Source organism: Carassius auratus, chromosome 30, assembly GCF_003368295.1.
Source record: "Carassius auratus strain Wakin chromosome 30, ASM336829v1, whole genome shotgun sequence".
In the NCBI taxonomy this organism is placed as follows: domain Eukaryota; kingdom Metazoa; phylum Chordata; class Actinopteri; order Cypriniformes; family Cyprinidae; genus Carassius; species Carassius auratus.
The window spans coordinates 12,701,950-12,727,080 of record NC_039272.1 but is presented as its reverse complement, the minus strand read 5'-3'; the positions used below and the strand labels follow the sequence as shown (position 1 = coordinate 12,727,080).

Here is a 25,131-nt window from a genome sequence, read left to right as displayed (position 1 = left end):
GTATCGAACCGAACCGTGAATTTTGTGAACCGTTACACCCTTAATATATATATATATATATATATATATATATATATATATATATATATATATATATATATATATATTTTTTTTTTTTTTTTATTATTATTATTAATTAATTAATTTAGTCCTTACCTCAACCAATTTAACTATGTTGAGGTGGTCCAGTTTTTTCAGGATGGCTATCTCCTGGTAAACTCTCTCCAGAGGACCAAGCACCTTGGGCTGCACCCCCTGGGCTGCTTTAGGACCTCGGGGAGGAGGGCGGCCTGCAAAGAGAAAGAATGCAACTAAGTTTGCTGCTTCATTTAGATCCTGAATTTATGCTGTGCATAACATCTGCATTCTGTGCATCTGGTTTCGAATTAAAACGTAATTTAAATGCCATACATACGGGGAAAACCATACTGTTTCATCAGCTTCTTCTTAGATACTACTTTCATTGCCTGCAAAACAAATAAGACACAGATGAAAAGAGCAAAACAGACAACCTTGCCAAGACTACGGGTCTGAACCAAGGTAGATGCTCAAACACATATTTTTTATCTATAAAGATGAAACAATCAACTGACTTTCACATTCACATACTAATCAAACAAAGCTTTCAAAGAGTTCAATCAACTGCAGCCATCTCATTTGCTTCTGGCCTTGATGGGACAATCATGTAGGTGATTGCAGAAATTTGGTAACAAGCAGTGAGTGACAGACTATAAGAAGCAAGCAGACCAAAGTGCTCGTGATTTGTTAATCAACTTGTTTTTTTTGTTTTTTTTTTGTTTAAAGAAAAGAAACAAATGGGTTGTGCACATTCAACCGCTGATGCTTGGATCAGATGTCTTTGTAAGCAATTCAAATGTTAATCAAAACAATTGCTTTTGGCACACAGAACCGGGCTTTTAAAATCTACACTTCCTGGTAAACATATCGAGTCATCTGTATCTTTTTACAATGGAAGACATCTATTATAGAAGAATTGTGCACCTGTGTCTTTTCTGTTGGGATAAAAGGCACAGAGACGTATATAGTGCACAAACAGAAAATGTGGAGACTTATGTAACGCGGGGAAGTGCTCTCTCTGAATCTCTTCCACTCTGCTCATTACAGTCAGAAAATGGCAATACAACAGGCTGCCAATTTCTAACACCTGCGGCCTCATAATGAGTGAGATCTGGCCAAATTCAAAATTCTTTCTTGAGTTTTCCATGATACAATTCCACATACCGTCATGGAGAGGATTCAAAGTCGAGCTGAAGCGCAGGTTGAAATCCCGTGTTCTTTACCCCTTCATTTTTCATGCTATAAAATCCAATATCTCCGAATAATAAGTTTCAAACACACACAGGTCCAATAAAATTGGCCCTTCAACTTAAAAATGAAAGTACACAACTTCAGACATAAATCCATAATAGTTAGCAATAAGAAAGAGTGCTTTTCTCCTGGCTCTCAAGGACAGCTGGAGGAGGTTACGTCTGTTGTGCTGATGAGTTTAAATAACTCAGTTCGTCAAAGAGTGAAGAGGAAACCATGAATATTTTATGAACATGTCAGAGGTGAGCACGATGAAAGAAAATTGCTATTTAGAATGCAGGAGGGACGGAAAGAACTGAAGCATCAGAATGCAAATGACTGGGAAACAATGAGATGAATCAGCAAGTAAGCAATACATAAATACAGTTTGTTGTAGGAGGTGATGGATCTATATTTACTAAAAACTATGAGAAATACAGTGGGGTCAACAAGGTAAACGCCTCTCTTTTGCAATGTAATAACAATATACAGTAGATAGCGTTTCTCCTCGTCACAATTATTTTTTTTTAAGTGTTTGCCAAGGCTGCACTTATTTGATCAAACATACGGTACTATTAAAAATAATTGATCTATTTTTATGTCAAGTATTTATGCCTACTCATATTTTATTTATAGTTTTATGTCAAAAACTGTTATTCATTGTATAAAAAGTTACATTGTAACATTGATCAATTTAAAACATGCTTGCTGAAAAAATGTATTAATTTCTTTTAAAAAATCTTGGTGACCCCAACTTTTATCAACTTTACAATAGCCGCATTTCCACTGTTGGGCCAGTGCGAGCCAGGGCTTAAAACGGGCCAGGTGGGGCTAATACCCTCGGGCCAGTAGCACCGAAGCCAGAATAGAGCAGCGTTTCCACAGTCGGTCCTAAAGCACCACTGCGCTTCACTAAAGCACGCCCTTTACACGCCTCTCAGGAACAACGTCACGCAACCTCATCATTTCACCAACAAAGAGAAGTTATCAGAAAACTAAGAAATAAGTCACTGGAACTAGCGCAATCACGAAACGAACATGATAAAAGTGGCTGTTTGTTTGCATGCTTTGTTAAATATTCAAATTCAGAAGCATCGATGTTTTACTATAGAATAAGTGATACATTGATCATAATGAATTAATTTATCAGGATTCAAAATTAATCACACAGAAATAAATGTATTTCTATTTTATTTATTTATTTTTAACGCTTATGAAAATAGCCTGCTTATTCAGTCGAGTCTTTCTGTTTATTTGTAGCCACAGTCGCCTTACACCACATTTAGAATGAATGTTAATATCTCTATTTTTATAAAAGCTCCCGGACAAAAATCATTATTATATTTTGATGATATGCTACGTGGAGCTAAACTCTCGAGACGAGACGACAGATAAAATATGTTACTAAAATAGAGAATAAGAAACTGACGTCCGATTTCTCCAAGTGGTTGCATTTACCATGTTTAGATGTTGCAAATGGGAGAAATCAAATGCAAGAAAAATGAAGAAAACAATATATAATATCAGGATTAATTCTACCTGTAAAGAAAAAGAGAATGTGTGGTAATTGTTCGAACGGTAAAACCCTGCTTTGTGAGGCCAGTGGAGTGTAAAGGCCAGAGACGGGGGCAGCTTCACTCTACTCTGCCTTTATGAAGGGATTTGATCTCTGTCCTCTATTCATCCTTGCTGTTATATATCCACACAGCATGAATTAATGAATTCAGCTGGAAACTGGGAGCTTTATTTTGCTTTCAGACACATTGTCTATTATGACAGATGATTATGAGGAGGAGACGAAAATATTCAAATGCGATCATGAGGCCTGCAAAAAGATGAACTAAAAACAAGGGAGGAAAACAGCATTATTAGATACACTTCATACCAAATAATATGCCATTTATACACTGATACATGATGTCATGTTGAATTTTGATCCTAGTATGTATAAGAATTGTTGCTTTTCCCCCCACTGTTGAGCCATCCAGTTCATAGCTCATTTATAGAGTCATCAGAAGAGGATCGGGCAACAGCCTTCTGCTGTTGAAAGCCCATTCCCTTCCAGGTTGTGATTTCAGCTGTGCCCTTCTCCTGTTGGGAGAAGTGCTAGTTTGAGTGTTTGTGGCCTTTTTTCTCAGCAGGAAGGAGTCTGACCAATCTCTTCTGACCTCTCTCATTAACAAAGTGTTTTCATCCAGTGAATAGGCTCTCAATAGATGTGATTTTCTTTAGCACTACTTGTACACCATAAAGACGAGGTGTGCACAAGCGTCTGTCCATATGGCAACCTGTCTAGCACAACAACACTAAGACATTAACACTGTCTTCCTTCTTTCTCATCTAAACATTTTGAGCATATTTACATCCTTTACATACATTATATATAGTCTAATCATTAACGGATGTGTCCACCCAAATTTGAAGAAATTTAGCATTACATCACTTGCTCACCAGTGGATCCTCTGCAGTGAATGGGTGCCGTCAGAATGAGACAAACAGCTGATAAAAACATCACAATAATCCACAACTAATCAGAAGGACTCCTGTCCATGAATTAATTTAGTAAAGTGAAAGCTGTGAGCTTGTAAGCACACATTAAGCAAACATTTTTCCTGTGTTATTATGGACTATGGACTTTTTTTTTTTTGCCAGAAGCAATTGTTTAAAGTTGAATGCTTTAGTCAGAGGTGGAAAGAGTACAAAAATATTCTACTCAAGTAAAAGTACCATTACATTAATGAAATTTTACTTAAGTACAAGTAAAAGTACCAGCCTAAAAATCTACTCAAGTAAAAGTAAAAAGTAGCTCATTTAAAATTTACTCCGAGTATAAATTACTTTGTTACATTTTAACAGTGGGAGGGAGTCAAAAATGGGACAGGCCAAGGGTGTCAAACCCAGTTCCTGGAGGGCCACAGTCCTGCACAGTTTAGATATAACCCTAATTAAACACACCTGGTCCAGCTAATCTAATCATGTAGGTTTATTTGAAAACTACATGATATGTGTGCTGGAGCAGGGTTAGAACTGAACTCTGCAGGGCTACGGCCCTCCAGGAACTGAGTTTGACACCCCTGGGATAGGCCTATTAATCTCAAACTAGTTGTTTTTATTTAAAGGAATCAGTTATTTAGAATAATAAAACATTTGGGCTGTTACCAGGCAAATCAGTTTCAACAAACTCATCTTTTGATGCAGAGGAAATGCAGAAGATTCATTGGAAGTGGCACTTAGATGTATTACACTGTTTAGTGCAGGACAAGAATGCATTTAACCTGCAGTTACAAATGCATGAATAATGTTTTGATATACAAGACATAAAATGTTGAATACTCATTTGAAATGATAAGAAATTAATTATTTAAACAAAATCAAAAGATACTTTAAATGTGAAATTAAAATGGCCAGTATGTGTCAGCAAGTCACTGTTAATAAGTGAATCATTGCGATTGAACCGAATCATTTAAACGGTTGATTCATTCAGGAACGAAACACTGTCACGTTGCTCAGAGACGCAAAACTGTGCTTTGGTGGCTGTGTTTGGAATCATTTTCTGTTGTAGAAATAGAGCTAGAAAAGGCAATATGGTGTCTAAAACGCAAGTCTCTTAATTAACTTGTTATATATGTGTAAGTATATATTCATAATGATTTTTGGAGGAAAAGACGGCATTCTTTGTGTGAGTCTGATTTAATATATGAAATTATATAAATATGTGAATTTTCTGCCCCCATATCTTCAAATGCATTTTAGACTGAATCACACAGTGAAAGAACGCACTATAAATGTGCGCGCACATCATTAAAACAAAAATTATGATATTATCGCAGACGATATAGCACACTCCTCACCACTGTCTTTTTGGCTAATTTGTGCAAAACCTATTGCTAAAATGTCAAAGCTTCATTTTAAACACCAATGCAATGATGCAATTATTTAGCTTACCTCTACATTCTTGCAAAGGGTTGATGTCTTGTCGAGATTTTTTAACCTGCTAGTTTCGTCTTCCTAGGCAAGTACAGCTTACACTGAGTAATAGAGCATACATATGGCCAGGGGTTCACTTCATTTCCTTCGAGTTAGACTTCAGAATATCACGGGGTTTCGTTTCCAGCGGTGTCTGCACCACTAATAACGCGCCTGTATTGTCCGTCTGCATCTTTCTTGCGATTTTAGCGCCAGTTTGCCCTCCTGCCCATTATTTACTGCGGTAGTTTCCAGGGAGTGATTTTTTATTTTTATTTTTTTTTTACTCAGTAATTAATGTGTTTTAAAATGTAGCGAAGTACAATACTTCAAACAAAATATACTTAAGTAAAAGTAAAATTACAGATTAAAAAAATTACTTTAAAAAGTATTAGTACACAAAAAAGCTACTCCATTACAGTAACACGAGTAAATGTAATTCGTTACTTTCCAACTCTGGCTTTAGTTATGGCTTTGTTTCTTACAAACACAGCTTTTCACTTCACAAGACATGATTGATGGACTGAAGTCTCGTGGATTACTGTGATGCTTTTTTAAGCTGTTTGGACTCATGATGGCACCCATTCACTGTAGAGGATCCATTGGTGCGCAAGTGATTTCTGGCTAAATTTCTCCAAATCTGTTCTGATGAAGTAACAAACACACTTAGGAAGGCCTGAGGGTCAATACATTTTTAGCAGATTAAATTTTTTGGGGTGAACTATTCCTTTAATATGAGCTCATAAAAACTGCATGCATAACCATGAGACAAATTGAAAATGATGAGTTAAATAGTTTTATGCCATATGCTGCCTCCATCCACACACATAAGCACAGCTTTAACTTATTTTATGCTCATTAATGCTGAAAATCTTACTTTCTGTCATGTACCTCTTCTTGAAAAGCTTGAAACATATCTTATTTCCTTCCTTTCGGGACCTGATTAGCAAAATTGGAAAGTGTGTCCATAAAACGGTCCATTTAAAAATAGATTTCCATATAATAAGTCCTACCACAGGACAAAATATTACTTTTTTTAAGACAAGATACATATGAATGGCCAGTCATTTTTAGATAGAAGTAAATGTCAATTACATATACAGTATTTATATTTTATTTCTGTTATTATTGTTTATTTTCATGCTTATTTTTGATGAACATAATTTGAATAGAACATTTTATGCTTGTGTTCTTTGCAGTCCAGGCACTGATGAGAATAAGGACACTAAAATGACGTCCTGCGTGTCTATCAATTTGTATGTATGTTTGTTCTGTTGTGTGCATATGTGATCAACAGTGATGGTGTTTGGGAGCTGATATAAACATCTCCAAATTAAGGACTGCTGGGCATTGCTGTCATTTCTGTTATATCACAACCCTCCCCCTTCTGCTCTCATTTTCATAACCATTCAATCTATCCTGCCTCTCTTCCATCATCCTCTCTGTCATGCTGATTTTCTCTTTCCAGTCTCTTTCCCCCAGTATATAGTTTTTTCCATTTGCTTAACATTTTTTAACTTATTCACAATATGCACGTCCTGACTGTGTCTAAAGCTGAACTGTGTAATTTCTGCACGTCATGCTGCAAGAAGGACAAGCTATTTTAAAATATACTTACATAATATTTGTCATCATCCTCGTTGTACGCCAGCTTGACAACACCATATGAGCCCTTTAAGATAGAAGAAATGGATAGAGGAAAGAAGATAAACAAAACAGGTGAGTCAGATGAGTCCGACTATGAGACTATGTGCTGTGGGTCAGTAAGGGTCAGTGTCTGAATGCTTCAATTACTGCTATGAAACAAGATGGCCATGAGATTTTTCTGATGTTAATATGCATGCCGACTATCAGAATAGCTCAGTGGGAGTTTGATGTAGGTGAGCTTACCTTCCCAATCTCACTCTTTAACTTGTACTGGTTAAGCTGGATGCAATCCTGAGATTGTGAAAAAGCAGAGACAGAGAGAGAGAGTATGGAGTCAATCCCAGCTACACACACAAAGGAGTCGTGACACTATATTAATATATTTCACACCAGAGGGAACGCGTAAGTTAGTTACAGGTGGAAACAACAAATCATTTGTTTAATAACCTATTCCATATAGAAAGTGCAAAAGAAAAGATTTAAAAATACTTCAGCATCCTTGTTCAATAAAAGCCATTTAAACATTGTTTTTTATTGAAGAACTTTTATTCAGCTTTTAATAATTGACATTAAGGCCATTTTACATACTTTAATTAATTAAACATGAAAAAAATTATAATTTTCTTTCAGCATTAATATCACACCTTTCATTTTTGTATTCTGAATCGAGGAACAAATGGAGGAAATCACTGACTTTGGTTTTTAACAAGCTGTCATGTCATTGTGCCCATGAGATTGGGCCAAGTCTGTCTCAACTGCTGCAAATTCAATACTGTTTTTTTCCAAAAGTCTGAAGATTTATCCACAGCTATGTCATTTGCTTACATCCATCTGATAGGTTGAGATGCCTTTAGAGTAATCAAACTCTGAAGTAACAAAATGATGTCCACCATTTATGAAATTATGACTGAACCTTTCCAAACGCATGATCTGAACAACACCATATCATTAAAGAAGAAATGCATCTTACAAAACAGGAGGGTTGATGTCTTTGTATCAGCTGGGAAGTGTGAAAAGACTCACATGCAGCCAAGTTGGCAAAGCTGAATCAGCAACCTCGGTGTATTGTCAACTACAAACTTCTCTCCACAGCAGGGAACATTACTACTGCAAACAATTCTGCCCTAATAAAAGGAATTTGACAATCCTTGCATTCTACTAGCTGGAATGCACTGCAAATGTTGTAGCATTATAAAGAATACAAAACAAGACCTTTATGTTTACTTTAAAAGCAATACATTTAGTTTGATTACATTTCGTTTGGTTTTGTTGTACTGTACCGAGAAATGTGGCTCTAAAACTGAGGTAAATAACAAAAGATTTAAAGATTAAAGAACCATTAAAAATAATTATTTGTAAAGTTCATTTACAGATAATGAAATGAGAAGAGTAGAGTCTAGTCTATTACTGGCACATGCTCACTGAGCACTGTATTGCAGTATACCTACGCGCACCCACACGCACACACACACACACCCACACACACACACATGCACGCACACACACTCGCGCACACGCGCACACATATGCACATGCATACACAAACACACACACACACTCGTGCACAAATGATCAAAATTTACCAACAACAAGACCTTAAATTTGTTCAGAAGTAAATAGCAGGGATTCAGTGATATTACAGTTATGGCTTAAAGGGTTAGTTCACCCAAAAATGAAATGTTTTACTCTCTCTCGAGGCATCCTAAGTGTATGTGACTTTCTTTTTTCAGACGAATCCAGTCATATGTTATAGTTATATGCTTGGCTATTCCAAACGTTATCATTGCAGTCAGCAGGTGTTGCAGTTGAACAGTCCACAAGTCGTCAAATAAAGCGCGCATATTCATAATAAAACGTACCACACACGGCTCAAGGGAGTGAATAAAGGCCTCATGTAGTAAATTCATAAAAATATCCATATTTAAAATCTAATAAACACTTCTCTCTCACTTCATCTAACTGTGGTACGTGGAAGTCATTCAGGCAGTTGACGTAGGAAAGTCTGCGTTGCCTGATTAGAGACAAACGCAGAGAGAGAACAAAACAAAACGCTGGTCATGAATTAGAAGGACAAACCGAGGATTTGTAAAGAAAAATGTAGGAGGATTCAAATATAAGCCATGAGGAGACTGGTTTTCCTTTGCTTAAGTAAGGAAACTTTGCTTCCTTGCTCCTGTTAACAAACTCGCGAGACTAGCATATCTCAGAGGCGCGCGCCGGATCAGCTTCCGCGTTTTACTTACAAGAATGGTTGGATTCACTACAGGAGGCCTTTATTCTCCCCCCAAAGCCATGTGAGGCACAGTTTACTATGGATGTGCACGCTTTATTTGATGACTTGCGGACTGTTCAACAGAAACACCTGCCCACTGCAATGGAAACGCTTGGAATAGCCAGAAAGATTTTTTATATAACTCAGACTGGATTTATCTGAAAGAAGTAAGTCATAAACACCTAGGATTCCTTGAGGGTGAGTAACTCATTCTCATTTTTGAGTGAATTAACCCTTTAAACCAACAAACCACCAAATATGATCATGTCTTGGGAAATGAATTGTAAATGGCACTAAAATTAACCAATACATTTTTTTTCTACTAAAATCAATCATTAAAACAATGCTAAAGGTGAATTTAGGCATCAAGACACTGCAGTATTAAACATCATTATTTAAAAAAAAAAAAAATAAGTGTTTTACCATTTAACAGTGTTGTTAAATGAGTGCTAGATAACGGTACAGATAAGAAAAAAATAGAAATAGAGGGAATTGTACAACTTGTCCAACTATATAATATCACCTGATAGTGTCAATTAACTTTCTTTTTTATTTACATTTTAAATTGACCGATAACCAATTTGGAACCAATACTGTACATCCCTAATGAAAATGTATATTATTATTCACATTCATATTATTAAATCAAATCATTCATCAGTTATTTATATTGTCATGGCTTAAAGACCAATACAGCCCACAATACAGCATATTACATAAATATTTCATAATAGTCTACACTTTCCCATCCATAAATGTTTCAAAATTGTTTGTCTCACAGGCTCTATAAATCATTTTGAACCATATTTAATTTTATATTGATTCAATGAAGAAGAGAGCAGAAATATCCACAAATTACTCCATTAAAAAGTCTAGAGAAATGTTTTATCATGCATGATGATTAGTATCTTATCTATGTTGTGATGATAACCTGTGGGCTCTGAGGAAAAAAAAAATCAGCTGCAACTTCAAAACAGATGCGCTTTAAAATGAAATTTTCCTGCAGGTTTTCTAGGCTGCTAATGCTATAGTGTGGCTTGTAGCATCAGGTAATGGTTCAATGAGATTTCACAGTTATAAACTACAGGGCACATGTCGCTCTACATATGAAGGACTTGCAGAGTCAGAACACATCTGTGCCCCGTCACGACAAATAAACGCCACATCTACTTACTGTGAAAGCAGAGATGCCTCGTAGGGCAAAGAGAACGGAAGGAATGGAAAAAGAGAAGATGAATAAAAGAGGAAAAGACAGGGAGAACATAAAAGAGAGGAAGTTCGACAGAGAGTGAGCTGAATTTTTACTGAGGGAAATAAAACGTTTAAGCATGACGGTGGAGGATTAGCACACAGGCTCAATTTTCACTTTGGTCCTCTTTCAGGTTGGCCCTTTTTTTTCTTTTTAAACCCGGATTAGACTTGATAATCTTGGGTTTAAGTAAGATACAACCATATTGTGCATTCAAATGTTGGACTACGATAACATCTGGGATCACAGCGTGTAAGTGGAGTAGGTTATGCAGGAGGTGAAGCAGGCACAGAGTATTTTATGGAAAGGGCATGAGTTTATTATGGCCAAAGGAGACCGAACGAAAAAGTACATGAGAACAAAATGGAAAAGGGCAAAAGGGAAAAAGAAACAGAGAATGCGCAAAAGCAAAGAGAGAGTGTAGGCAAAAGCGAGGGAGGTAGAGAAATATCCAGTGATGTGAAATCTGACAGTCAATTACTTTGACTGCTCCATGTACCTTAACCAAAACAGCCTCACACTGCTGCTCACACTTCAGCAAGAGTGTCAAGACAGAGAGAAGAGTGTGTATGACAGCTGGCTGAGGGGAAATACGACAGATAGAGAGACAGGACCCCAGACTTTTTTTTTCTAGTCCTACAAGTCAAAGGAAACAGTAGAGTCTCAAAGATGCAACTGGAGCTGCTGGGAAGAAGAGTCAGAGACAATGAAGGAAAGAGAGAATGAGAGTTTGAGACCATTAGAAACCTAATAAACAGAGGCTCTGGATACAAAGCAAACAGCTCACCTCAACATCCGAAAATTCAATTATAATCCACATAAAATCTCATTTATTAGTAACTGTGTAATACCGGATAAGAGCACATCACTTTGTTCTTACTCCGGTTCTAATGTTGATGGATCTGCATTATTGCAAATTGTGCACCTAGTAATTAGTAAAATATAAATATACACCAAGACCCATCTCCATTTAAAAGATATTACACATTTCTAATAATATTATTATCTTCACATATTCCCCATCCCTAAAAATTCAGCTTTGCCATCACAGGAATACATTACATTAGAAAATATTTTTAAATAAAATTGTTATTATAATTTCATAATATTACATTATTTCATACTTACATTATAAAGTATTAATCCTATATTTACACATCATTCATGTTTAACCCTCTCCTGATCAAATGAATTATTAAGAAACAAGAGACTTAAAAACACTAAAAGAATTGTACTGAGAACATTTTGAACAGTAGTGTACAATTCTTCTATCACTTATTCTATGAAAATGTTGCTACACAGTTTTTTTTTTTTTTTTTTTTTTACAGTTATGAGCATAGTTAGCAAATGAGATGGAATATAATTATATTCCCTCAAGATGCTGCTTTGAAATGATACATTGATAAGTTAATGAAACACAAAACCATTAAGTATAATTCTCCCTGCAGAACAATAACAATCAATCAATGTAAAGCCCTTCTCCGCAACCCTTTCCACCAGTGATAACCATCTCACAGGCAGTAAAGTAAATCATGCCAGGACATGTGAGAATGTGAGAAAGATAGGCTATGTTCCTCTCATCTCTGCTTTATGAGGCTTCCTCTAACTATCAGCGATCATTTCAGAGACTGCAGCTATTTCTGCCATTAAAACAAATAGTACTGAGATATTAGAGATTAACAATGAGATCCTTAGAAAACACTGAGGAATGTTTGATTTCTTCTTATTTATGTCTTTACTACACATGTTCATTTATACAGTAATAAAGCTGTCAATAGATTTGTGTTAAATAATTATTTATGAGTAAGTTACACTTTAAAATAAATAAAAAAAAAGAAGACCCAACTTCAACCAGACAAGACTTTCACCCAAAAATGATTCACCCTAATTTGGTTCCAAACCCGTAAGGCTTTTGTTCATCTTTGGAACACAAATTAAGATATTTTTGATGAAATCCAAGAGCTTTCTGACCCTGCATAGACAGCAACGCACTGAACCACTGATATAACATGGATTATTTGAATGATGTCCTTAACTACCTTTCTGGGCCTTGAACGTGCATTGCTGTCTTTCTATTTTGAACAACATTAGGGTGTGTAATAATCAGAATTTAATTTTTGGGGGGAGAACTCACCCTTTAAGGGAGTTACATGATTAGTTCAACCAGAAACAAATATTCTGTCATCATTTACTTACACTCATGTCATTCCAAACCCACATGACCATCTTTCTTTTGTGGAACACCAAATGTAATTTTGATAATACACTAGTTGCCCTTTTTCACACAGTTGCAAAGAACGGAGCTGTGGCAAATTGCAATCAGTTTCTGTCTATAAATACGCTACAACCACAATATCAGTCTGTTAGTCCAACTTCACAAAAATAGGGTCTAAAGTGGTTTTATGACTTAGAGAAAAATAACTAATTTAGTCCAACTGAAATGAAGCTTTTAAAAACGCATATAAATGAATTGATAACGTACTAACTCAACTGGATGAGACTGAAAAATGAAAATGACATGAGGGTGAGTAAATAATGACAGACCTTTAGTAAAAAAGAAGCCTATCATTGAAATACTCCAGTACGAATGTACATTTAAAAAGATTCAAACTACATCAATGACAGTAAATAGCTTAAGTTCTAAGAGTGTTTCCCAATGGATGAGTGTCAGAGCAGATGAGAAGAACAAGTCCGGCTGATGCTCCTCTCAGAGCAGAGTGCCTCTCACATTACAGAGAGAAGATGAGGAGCACCCCTGCCTTTCAGTGTCTCAGCCCTCAGACAGGCTTGAGCCCCATTAACACACACAGACATATAGGCAGGCAGAAATGTGGGCGCACACACAGATAATCTGTACAGGACAGAACAAAGACATTCTTTAATAGGAGCAGGTTGTTAGGAGGGGGAGGGTGCTGAGGATGTGTATGAATGATAGAAGCCTTATCAAAGTTTAGCTGTATGGGTCAACACATGCCCTGGACACTAATCACAGGAAATGAGTTTTCCTTCAAACATACACCCCCCCCCCCCCACACACACATAAAGTACAAGCTCTTCATGCTATATAAGAGAGGATTTCATACAAGGAAATCAGTCGGAATCAGACCAGATGTCAATAACTATTAAAGACATGATACTGAAAATGTATCCAAAACACTAACGAGGCTGATATATCAGTTGTTATTTGACATTTTTTTTTATAAGATTTTCTGTTTAGCTGATAAGCATTAAAACACAGTATACCACCCATTCACAGTTTTTATTAGTTTAATGTATTTGTTTAATGGTATATGCAAAAAAGTGTTATAGCATTTGCCTTTTTGTTGTTATTAGGAAGGCAACTGCTACAATGATTTTTCATATACCAAAAGCATAAACAATCCCCACGTGGAGTGCGTTCTTGTGATTGGCTAAAAGAAGGGAGATATCTGATTGCTGATCATTCCGTTAAAAAAAAAATGCAGTGCAGTTCACAGACCGCAAGCAGTTTGTAAATCAAGATATATGTGTGTGTGCATCAGAAATACATTTCTGAATCTTGTCCTGTGCATTTGTGAATCTTGAGTGCATTTGTATATGTTGTTTGCATTTCTGAATTGTGTGTGTATTTCTGAATTTTGTATGCATTTGTGAATCTTCGGTGCTTTTTAAATTTTGTGTGTGCATTTGTAAATTTTGTGCGCATTGTGTATCCTGTGTGTGTATTTATGAATCATGTGTGTGCATGTATGAATCCTGTGTGTGCATATGTGAATGTAGTGTGTGCATTTATCTTTATTGAGACTCTTTTGGCTCCATATGGGAGGGGCTTCTGCCTGTTGAGTTCATGCAGCCATGTTATTCAACCACCATTTATTCAGATAATTTTCAAAATATTACTGTTATCGTGTCATGGAGTTTTTAAAGTATTTCAGGTGAGAATAATTGTTTTAAACTCAAATATGTGGTTTATTTATAAAGACAGCTCATATTAAACAATTTCAGAGTTGATCAGCTCCATGCGATCAGCGGGAGCTCAGTGCTTATGAACCCATCGAGAGCAGTCTCGACTCGGCGAGTCCTTCTGACATTTGCCGCTAGCTCTGATGTTTCTTTAGTGGTTAAACATAAAATATAATTTGCTTTGGATAAATCTAACAGGCTATCTTTGGTCTTTATTCAATTAATCTATTGCATTGCTATTCCATTGTTGTTTTGGATTTTCCCTCCGCTTGCTAAATCGTAATCACATCACCACTAGAGCAAGCTCCTGATTGGTTAACGTTGCGTGAAATTTCACCAAAGTTCAGATTTTTCGAAACGCCTAAAACACTCAATTTGCGCCGCGTCTAATGCACAAGTCGCGTTGTTTGCGCCACCTCATTCGCGCGAATCATGTCGAAGGATGTCTATTCACGTCTTTGCATTGACTTACCATGTAAATCATTCATGCTTAACACTTTATTCGCATCTGGTGTGAACGCACCATGAGGTCACGGCACTATAAAAATTTCTTCATTAGTACAAATCCAGCTTTTATTGAAACCAAGCTGTCAAAATTATTATCGACCAATAGTAAGCAGTCATAAAAGTTATAAAAATTATAATATATCCAAGCAAATGTGGAATCATATTTCCACTGCAACTCCAGGAGATATTGTAATTTTTCTCACCTGCGAGTCTGAGATGGACACTCGCTTGGACTCAATGGTTGGTTGTCTGGCTATTCGGGAATAGCGGTCAGCCCCGCTCCCAGAAGACACGTATGTTCCTCTCTCCTGCAATGACATCTTCCTGCCTGACAGGTGTGGCCTCTTCTTAACACCTGTCCCATTCTTCACTACACTGGAAGAGGGATCAGACCTTAGCGACACCACAGACATCTTGTCAGTCAACTCCGCTACCTGGGAGGAGTCTGGGTCAGGGTCCTCCCCCACGTAACCAGGATCACTGCTCATCGCCATGACGATGGAGTAGGAGGAGCTTGGAGGCAGGGAGGAGGGGGGGTGTGGGGTTTTCGCATTAATTGCTCCACCTCCAATATCGGCTTGCAGTTACAGGATGTTGTGGCTATACAGACAGAAAAAGAGAAGAAACAAAGAAAAAGACAAAGACAGAGTTTGTTACTGAAATGTAATTTCGTTACATAGATTTTGGTCTTTCCTCATTTAAGTAGAGAGGTACTGAAAGTTAACAAAGATGGCTGCTGTGTGGACTGACTTTCAAAAGCATTGCTTCTCAAACAGGCTATATTGATATTACACTTAATTAAATTAATGAATCATTATTACATTTATTATAAATATACTTAAACAATTTAACTTTTTTAAAATGCTAAAAACAAACAGACAATAAAGATGTAAACTGCAAATGTCTTTTTCCCTCACTACTGTAACAGATATGCAGGTCAGCGATTCATGGGTTAAATTCTGTTTTATAAATTCAGACTGTTGGTACTAAATGCCAGCCTGGCTGGACTTAAACTATTTACGATGCCCATGCGAGCTTCAAAGAAGAAACGAAAACCCCCAACCCAAATTCTTCCAACACTGGAGACAAAGGAACTTTTCGTATAAGTTCCTTACTTTCATTTTATTATTAATATGTATTTTAATTATGTTTATGGATTGCATAAAATGGTTAATCCTTGTTATGTGAAGAGTATAAGTTGCAAGCTTATACTTTAGGAAATGTCTTTCCTCACTTTAACTTTCTCAAAAGGAAATGTTCTGCAACCCCCACACTCCTTGGTAGCTCGTAAAATTTTACGACTACACAGGACAGGAGAGAAGCCAAGTCACTGGCTTCTTTTGAACAATGCATTCTATGGAATGTATTCATTAACTTTCTGTTTTCATGTTTTATAAATGTATTACGTATTCCCTTTTGGTACATTTAGATGTTTCCCAACATCTGCAGTGTTATCATGTGTTAAACAAATCTTTAAATGTGTAATTCGATCTAAAAATTAGATCTTTGGTCATATATATATTATGTCTAGTCTTGTTCTAATCGTCATGCTTTGACAGACCCATTTATCTAGAGCAAAGTAATGAAAAATGTATTTAATCTGGAATAATGAACTTGCTTTAATATTCCTGATGAAATCGGACAGGCCCTAAATCATCAGGGGGTTGTCTCAACCGAGACAAAGGAACTTTCCCTCCGCTTCAGATCGCGGACATTCATTGGATGCTCCCTCGAAAATGGGCGTGAACTATTTCAAGCTATAAGAATTGACCAAACAAGGTCCACCCTCTCTCTTGGCTCTTCTTGCTTTTTTTTTCTCTTCTCCGTTCTCGGACACGCTGCTCTCCAACGTTGCTTCCGCGCGGCCGTAGACCGCGCTCATAGCGCGAACCCCCTCAGCACAGGGGCTGAGAGAAAAAGCCATTTTAATGGCTCCTTTGGAAGCTTTCGTTTCGTTCGTTTTCTTTTCTTTTCTTTACTAAGTTTATTAAACTATTCACCTCTCCCACGCAAGGAAGACGAATTCTGGAACAATGTTTGTTGAACCTTTCAAATACCGCGCGAGGACAGAACAAAGGACCACGTGCTCCACGCTCACGCCAAGCGCAGCGTGCACGCGCGTCACATGGCCTCCGTTTCATGGCACATGGCTGTTTCAACGCGCAAAGCTCACAAGCTCGACGCCGATCTCACGTCACACTCACATGGGACACTTCTGCAAGTATCACTTTCTCTATGGAGATTTAAATGCTGGTTTAAAGTGTTATTATGATCTGATTTGTTGTTGGTTCCACTAAGGTTTACTGACTGATTTTCATACCTGAGCTCATTCTGTGATCTCTCTCGCTTTCTACACTTCTCTCTCTCTCTCGCTCTCTCTCTCTCTCTCTCTCTTTTATTTGGATTCCGTTATGTCTTGTAAATGTTTATTGTCTGTATTTTCGTACGCATATTTACTCTGTGTGATTTGTAGTTTGATGTATTACTAGTTGAATTATTAAAAACTCATATATAAAATGATTGGCTTTGGACTCCACCCCACTCACATTACGAGTCACTGAGATGTGTCTGATCTTTAGCTACAAGCTCTAAATTTAGAAACTAAATTTATCATAAGGATAGGATAATATTTTCATGGCCAGAGAATACTTTTCCTTGAATTATAAGGCGTGATAACTTTATTGAAAATTGATAGGTCTATAGTGGTGTGCTGGACATACCACGGTTTGATCTGCAATAATTTACAGTAAGAGATATCACAATAATTGATATGAAGAATGTAATATTGACATATTAATGAGTAAATTACAGTGCCCTGTGATTAGTATTGGTATTGGCAATTGAGCTATTTTTCATAATCAATAAAATTAAATGTAACTGTCATCTGAGATATATATTAATCAAATTCTTGATTAATTATTCAAATTCCCTATATATCATTTGAGTTAATTACTATGTAAAACTCATTGTTGTTACATTTTGGTGGAGGAACGCGGCTATTTCAAACTTCGTTTTGTGAGCAATCAATCTGTGTATATGGTTCTTAATAATTTCTGCACGTGCGCTATGAAATTATGTAACGTTACTGGTGAGATAAGTCGCAAGACGCGAACTCACTCAACTGACTGAGGCAAAAAGCTGGTCAGTCAGCGCTAGGTATTTGTAGAAACTTAACAGTATAGTCACTGTTATTTTTAATGAAAGTAAACTGCAGTATAATGTTAAAAGTATCCTGTTAAGAAAGACCAAAATCTTTTTACAGTGAGAACATTTTAATATGAATGATTAAAAGATGAAGAAATCTTTTATTAGTTGCAACATGTAAATCTGAACATGAGCGATGTTCCTCTGATTCAGTAAAAAGGCCTTGTTATTAAATATCGTTATTGAATTCATGGTAAACCACATGATATTCAAAAAAATAAACGATAAAAACTCCTGGTCTAGAATTGGCTTAGCTACCCGATTTTTAAACCTAAAACATTTAAATCATAAGTGCTATTTTGATAAATGTTTATTGGAGTCAACAGTTGGAAAATTCCTGTTTTTATTACAGTTGTGTTTTGGAAGTGAACGGATCCTTCTTCAACCTATGTTAATATAGCACCTCAGAGATTAAAACCTTTGGTTTGTTACTTGTGATTTTTGATGCAGAAAATCAGCCTGACAAACGATCAGATAATCTAAACACCAGAGGGAAGGCGTGGGTTAGAAATTTCAGGGTACACCCTGCTTTCTGATTCCAGCTTGCGTGAGTGCAAAGCTGCCAACCTGTGGCCATTTCAGATAATGCGCTCTGATTGCTAATTTATAATCCCCTGTGATGTATATTTGAATTGGATGTCTAAATTCTCGATAATTATTTGCATTTACACTCTTGCTCGTGCAAATATTATTACAGGGAAACAAAAGAATGTTCCCTGCCTTTGACTGTTTACATTTACTTTGAGTTTAGTTCAAACATGATTTGAATTAAAATGTAATTGTTAATAGTGGAAATCTAGATGTGTCAGGTCAACCACTGATTGACCCACTTAGAAGGTAAGCCATCTAGTGGCAGTCTCCTGTTAAATCGACTAACAGACCTCTGTCTTTTCCATTCTGTTTTGAAATTGCATGTCCACTTTTACCCTCTTTGATTAATCTCACACTGTTTGATTAATTTCATGATCATTAATGATAACTTACAAGCTATCAATGGTTGTTATAGGATATTATTCAGATTTTCCTTTTTAATTCATACATGCTTATTTTAAATTTTGATTTAAACCAGTTTTGAATTTTTAATTTGAATTAAGTTTTCTGCTCAGCAGGTTAAAGACAGAGAAGCAGTACTCCCCCCCCCCCCCCCCCTTGTGGTGAAAACCAGCTACTCCTTCTCCCTTGTTTCATTACTGTCTTTTAATTTGATGTTTATTATTTTTCTTCTCTCTTTTGACTCAGGTTATTTTGATAATTACCACTATTATCATAATTCATTTGTTTTGTTTTATCATGATTAGGTAAAGCTGTTACCTTTCCTCTCTACATATAGTTACTCAATTGATGTTAAACAAACCAAACCTTAATTAACTTTAAGTTTCCTTTGTTCATCCTTTGTGTATTTGATTGTAGAACTCCCTCGGTGATTGGACAGTCATCTCAGGTTTCCAGTGAGCAAGGCTGCCCGACCGGTGTTACCGATACTGGCTGCGAGTGAAACTCGGTCCCTCTTGTCTCAAGAGACATCAGCAATTTTGGCACTCCAAAGGTTGTGCTAAAAGTCACAAGCCGTGCTGTCCTGCGACACGCCAGAGTAACGGAGGACCGGGGACACTGCGGTTCAGTGTTTGGGGAGCACCGGGGAGGTTGACCAAGCCACTGGTTCCCACCTGAATGACTTCAATTCAATCAGGTGAACCAAAAATGATAAAACCTATCCGCTTATTATAAGCCACAGAATATTAGATATTCCCCCGGATATATTTTCAGTGTTCTGACCCTTTTGCTTCTTTAAGCCACACCATATTTCTAGGTTTCCTACCCAGATAGCCCACTCACCTGTTGGCCCTATCTTAAAAACCTAGCAGTAGGCTTAGGCCTCCTTATTCTCACTAACACATTGTGTTTCTTCTCATTTCAAGTGTTGTGTTTCACTTTGATCTTTTTCTACCACCTGTTCTGTTGTGATTTGTTTCTTTCATTTCACATAGAGACAGTAACCTGGGAGCCACCAACGAAGTTAAATAGTAGAGCGACCACCAGCAGCCGGTGTCATCACACGACCCGCTAGGCTACTGCCTGTCAAATCTCCATTTCAGGTCCTTCGTTGACCCAAGTTAATTGGCTACTTAACTGTCTGACTGTTTGCATCAGTCAGCCCCAAAATTCTCATAAACGGCACAGCCCGTATGAATATAGCTCGTTAAACGTAGAACGAACTTGCATTGGTCTTTTTGTGTGTGTGTGCTGTGCTTCTCTCGCCGACAGAGAATCAGGATGTTCCAGGCATCCAGTCCAGCAGTCCACGGGGGCCACCTCTCGACATGGTTGAAAGCAGTGACGACCCCCTTCCTGCCCAAGGACGCCAGTAACCTGCAGCACCCAGAGCAACTAGACACCGAGCTAGATGAACTGATGGCACGCGATCCAAACCAAAGCGACTACTACAGAGAACTCGCCAGGATCTTCGGAAGCCCAGTTCCCATTCTCGTCGCCCAGGCACGGCTCAGTGAACGGAGCAACATCGCGGAGGAGGCCTGGAAGGACCAGGCCCCAACCCAGAGTCATCTTGATCAGCTTCTCCTCGAGACCCAGAACCAGCTCGAGAAAGAGGACGACACAGATCCAGAGCTACAGACAGGAGTTGAAAGACTTCACAATGCCCTGCAAGATCTTCGCCTCGACACAGATCAAAGAGAACAGCTGGAGAGAGAAGCCAGAAAAGAACTCAACAAAAAACTCCAGCAAGGCGACGCTCTCCTAAAAAGAGCAGAGACTGAACTGAAAGAAAAAGACTATAAAACCTGGGCCTGCAAAACACACTTGCAAGCGGCCCAAGCTAAATTCAACAAGCTTACTCTGCAGAGAGACGAGCTCCAAGATGAACTTGACACTGTTCACACAGAACTGAGACAATCTCACAGATTACAGAGTGGCTGGATCGGAGAAACGCACCCCACAAAATTTCTCCCGGGCCGCCACTCCAACCCTTTCAGCCAAGAACCCAGAGCTGGAAAAGGGGGTGTAATCTCCCTTCTAAGGAAATCACCAGCCAGCTTGCAAGAACATCTGTCAACAACGGAGGGAAGAGTACCCTTCCAGAGAACGCATGTCACCAAACCCTGCACTGCTCACAGAGAACTTCACAAGCTAGCCAGAAGCATCTCTACATTCATTCCAGATCCTGCAGGAGGACATGATGTTCATGCTTCTTTACAAGCCATTGACTTTCATTTGCAAACTGTCGCCAACGTGACAGATGTGAACACATTGTACCTGTTAAAAATCAAGGCCAGCCGTGATGTGCATTGCTTTCTGGATCGTCAACCAGAGACTGTCAAAGCGTACTACCAGCAACTGCTACAGACTTTGATTCTTGAATTCTCTGATCCAAACTCAGATCATGGGCTCCTTATTGCTATGGACCTCAAACAGGGCCGATTTGAAAACCCACAGACTTTCTGTAGTCAGCTACGAAACACCTACTTCGGAGCATGCAACGAACCAGGTATGGAACAGGATTTCAACTTAAAAACTCTGTTCCTCCCAAACCTACATGCCAGTTGGAGTTTTCATCTCAGAGTCCCAGCGTGTCCCCGTAACAGAACTACACAAGAGTTACGGAACTTAGCCCACAAAGCTTGCACCAAGCAAAAGACGATTTGTGAAAAGACTGTGAAATACCCCAAAGTCTCTGTCTCTGAGCACTGCTTGGAGTTAACCCTAGATGGCGCCCTACAACACCACAGTCACAGACATTTTTACAGAGAGTCAATACCGTTCCAAGCCAGCAGAGGGCAACACAGTGCAGCCACGTCTGAGACAGCAGAGATCCTGAGGGTGCTGAAAGTGCTTCTTCACATGAAAACTCACAAGGAAGATGAGTCAAGCACCCAGAACACTGCCCGTCATCTACAGACCACAGAGCTAACTGTCACAGCACAAGGTGACAGCAACACCCAAGCTCCACAGTCAACACCTGCACACCCTGAACGAGACAGCACAGGTCCTCACGCCAGGTACCACAAACACAAGGTACCAGAAAATGCTGTTTCGACTACCTGCCTTCGCAGCGAGCTACACAAGACCACCAACCACCGATCGTCCCACCTGCCCTGATGCCAACATTCCTGGGCAGCCCTGTCAAAAAGGGGGTGGGTCAAAAAGGAGTCAACAGGGAAGACCTGATCGACACAGGATTAAACCTGACGGTGATCTCATCTTACCTTTCCAAAAGACTCCAATTTGAAGCTAAGAGACAAGATCGAACTCTTACACCTCAAACTTATGAACTGAATGTACAGGTGTACAGACAGGATGACATCCAGTTTGAACAGGTTGTTTCCATTCACCTGACATTCATTCCGATGAGTCTAATACATCCCATGTATGTCCCACCAATGAACACTCATACATTGCTCATCGACAAAGACCTGCTAGAACACTTTGACCCTTTTCTGAACTTCAAACAGCTAAAAGACTTTGCTCAAGTGCGAGAACCTCTTTCTCTCCAGCCACACAGGTTGCTAGAGCCAGACTGTCAGGTCGCAGAGGTCACGGGAACTCCCACAGAGCCAGACGGTCAGGTCACAGAGGTCACGGGAACCCCAGCAGCCAGCCATGAGTACAACGCCCTAACAACAGGCCCAAGTTCAAGCCTCTGTACCTTAGTCAACAAACAGGGTACGGTGGTACCAGCTTACACCAAAGGGGTCGCTGTTCGACTCAACCTGCAAGGTGGTCAAACCTTACACCACACGCTGGGTTTCTTCCAATCCTCACCTGAATGTGTGGAACTCGGACTCACACTTGCAAACAAGCATGTCAAACACCAACACCTGTTCCAGCAATGTGATAACATCACAAAAACACACAATGTGATCGTGTACTGGAAGAAGGAAAAAGGACACTCAAAGTTACCAAGTCTAGACGAGGACTTTAAAGATCACACTGACACCCTTGCCAAAACTGGCACACTAAACAACATTCTGTGGTCACTCCCAACCCACCCACCCACATTCAAGGTTGAAGTGATTACACACAGCACAAGAACTTTACTAGCTAAACTGCCTACCTCAGAATCGCTTACGCAGGCTCCGTTGTCTGCACAGACCAACATAGCGGACATGCGGGCTTCTGAAACCTTGATAATGACTTTGTTTTACCACCTCTCAGACCCCTCCATCCACCCTGGCAACCAGTCTACAGTCACTGACAACCAAAGCCCCAGACCACTGCATGATACACAAACCATGCTGCGTGCACAGAACAATATTGTGGGTTGTGCACCGTCTGACATCACAATGCCAGGGCGTGTAATGCCACGGAGCAAAAGGGGGATACTGCCAATATATTTCCATGACGCAGCATGTGCTGCACCACGCAGCACCAGAGCCACTGACACAACACTGAGGCAAGCGTCATGCCAGCAGCAAGATGTGGCAAAACATGGGCGAGGGCGAGCTAAAACCCAGTCGCCGCCCACGAAGCAAAGAGACTGTCCTGTCCAACCAAAGACAGGCCTTGTTTGTTTCTTTCTCCCCTTTCTCTCTCTCTCTCCCTATTATCTGTACCAGGATGCTGCTGTGGTTTGCCGTGCCGTGCTGTCTTGGCTCTTCTTGCTTTTTTTTTCTCTTCTCCGTTCTCGGACACGCTGCTCTCCAACGTTGCTTCCGCGCGGCCGTAGGCCGCGCTCATAGCGCGAACCCCCTCAGCACAGGGGCTGAGAGAAAAAGCCATTTTAATGGCTCCTTTGGAAGCTTTCGTTTCGTTCGTTTTCTTTTCTTTCTTTACTAAGTTTATTAAACTATTCACCTCTCCCACGCAAGGAAGACGAATTCTGGAACAATGTTTGTTGAACCTTTCAAATACCGCGCGAGGACAGAACAAAGGACCACATGCTCCACGCTCACGCCAAGCGCAGCGTGCACGGCGCGTCACATGGCCTCCGTTTCATGGCACATGGCTGTTTCAACGCGCAAAGCTCACAAGCTCGACGCCGATCTCACGTCACACTCACATGGGACACTTCTGCAAGTATCACTTTCTCTATGGAGATTTAAATGCTGGTTTAAAGTGTTATTATGATCTGATTTGTTGTTGGTTCCACTAAGGTTTACTGACTGATTTTCATACCTGAGCTCATTCTGTGATCTCTCTCGCTTTCTACACTTCTCTCTCTCTCTCGCTCTCTCTCTCTCTCTCTCTCTTTTATTTGGATTCCGTTATGTCTTGTAAATGTTTATTGTCTGTATTTTCGTACGCATATTTACTCTGTGTGATTTGTAGTTTGATGTATTACTAGTTGAATTATTAAAAACTCATATATAAAATGATTGGCTTTGGACTCCACCCCACTCACATTACGAGTCACTGAGATGTGTCTGATCTTTAGCTACAAGCTCTAAATTTAGAAACTAAATTTATCATAAGGATAGGATAATATTTTCATGGCCAGAGAATACTTTTCCTTGAATTATAAGGCGTGATAACTTTATTGAAAATTGATAGGTCTATAGTGGTGTGCTGGACATACCACGGTTTGATCTGCAATAATTTACAGTAAGAGATATCACAATAATTGATATGAAGAATGTAATATGACATATTAATGAGTAAATTACAGTGCCCTGTGATTAGTATTGGTATTGGCAATTGAGCTATTTTCATAATCAATAAAATTAAATGTAACTGTCATCTGAGATATATATTAATCAAATTCTTGATTAATTATTCAAATTCCCTATATATCATTTGAGTTAATTACTATGTAAAACTCATTGTTGTTACATTTTGGTGGAGGAACGCGGCTATTTCAAACTTCGTTTTGTGAGCAATCAATCTGTGTATATGGTTCTTAATAATTTCTGCACGTGCGCTATGAAATTATGTAACGTTACTGGTGAGATAAGTCGCAAGACGCGAACTCACTCAACTGACTGAGGCAAAAAGCTGGTCAGTCCAGCGCTAGGTATTTGTAGAAACTTAACAGTATAGTCACTGTTATTTTAATGAAAGTAAACTGCAGTATAATTTAAAA

At 38.7% G+C, this 25,131-nt stretch overlaps 1 protein-coding gene across 2 annotated transcripts in view; it reads right to left on the bottom strand.

Annotated features, from left to right (window-relative positions):
- LOC113049254 (calcium/calmodulin-dependent protein kinase kinase 1-like) overlaps nt 1-15,489 on the bottom strand; it is a 35,077-nt gene extending 19,588 nt beyond the window's left edge. For both annotated transcript variants that reach the window (XM_026211432.1, XM_026211433.1), the window contains exons 1-5: nt 15,095-15,489; nt 7,165-7,212; nt 6,893-6,946; nt 416-467; nt 157-290 (exon numbers count right to left, since the gene is read on the bottom strand). In XM_026211432.1, the coding sequence (XP_026067217.1) occupies nt 157-290; nt 416-467; nt 6,893-6,946; nt 7,165-7,212; nt 15,095-15,385 (579 nt within the window). In that variant the 5' untranslated portion in view covers nt 15,386-15,489. The remainder of the gene's footprint in view (nt 1-156; nt 291-415; nt 468-6,892; nt 6,947-7,164; nt 7,213-15,094) is intronic.
- Between the last annotated feature and the right edge of the window lie 9,642 nt (nt 15,490-25,131).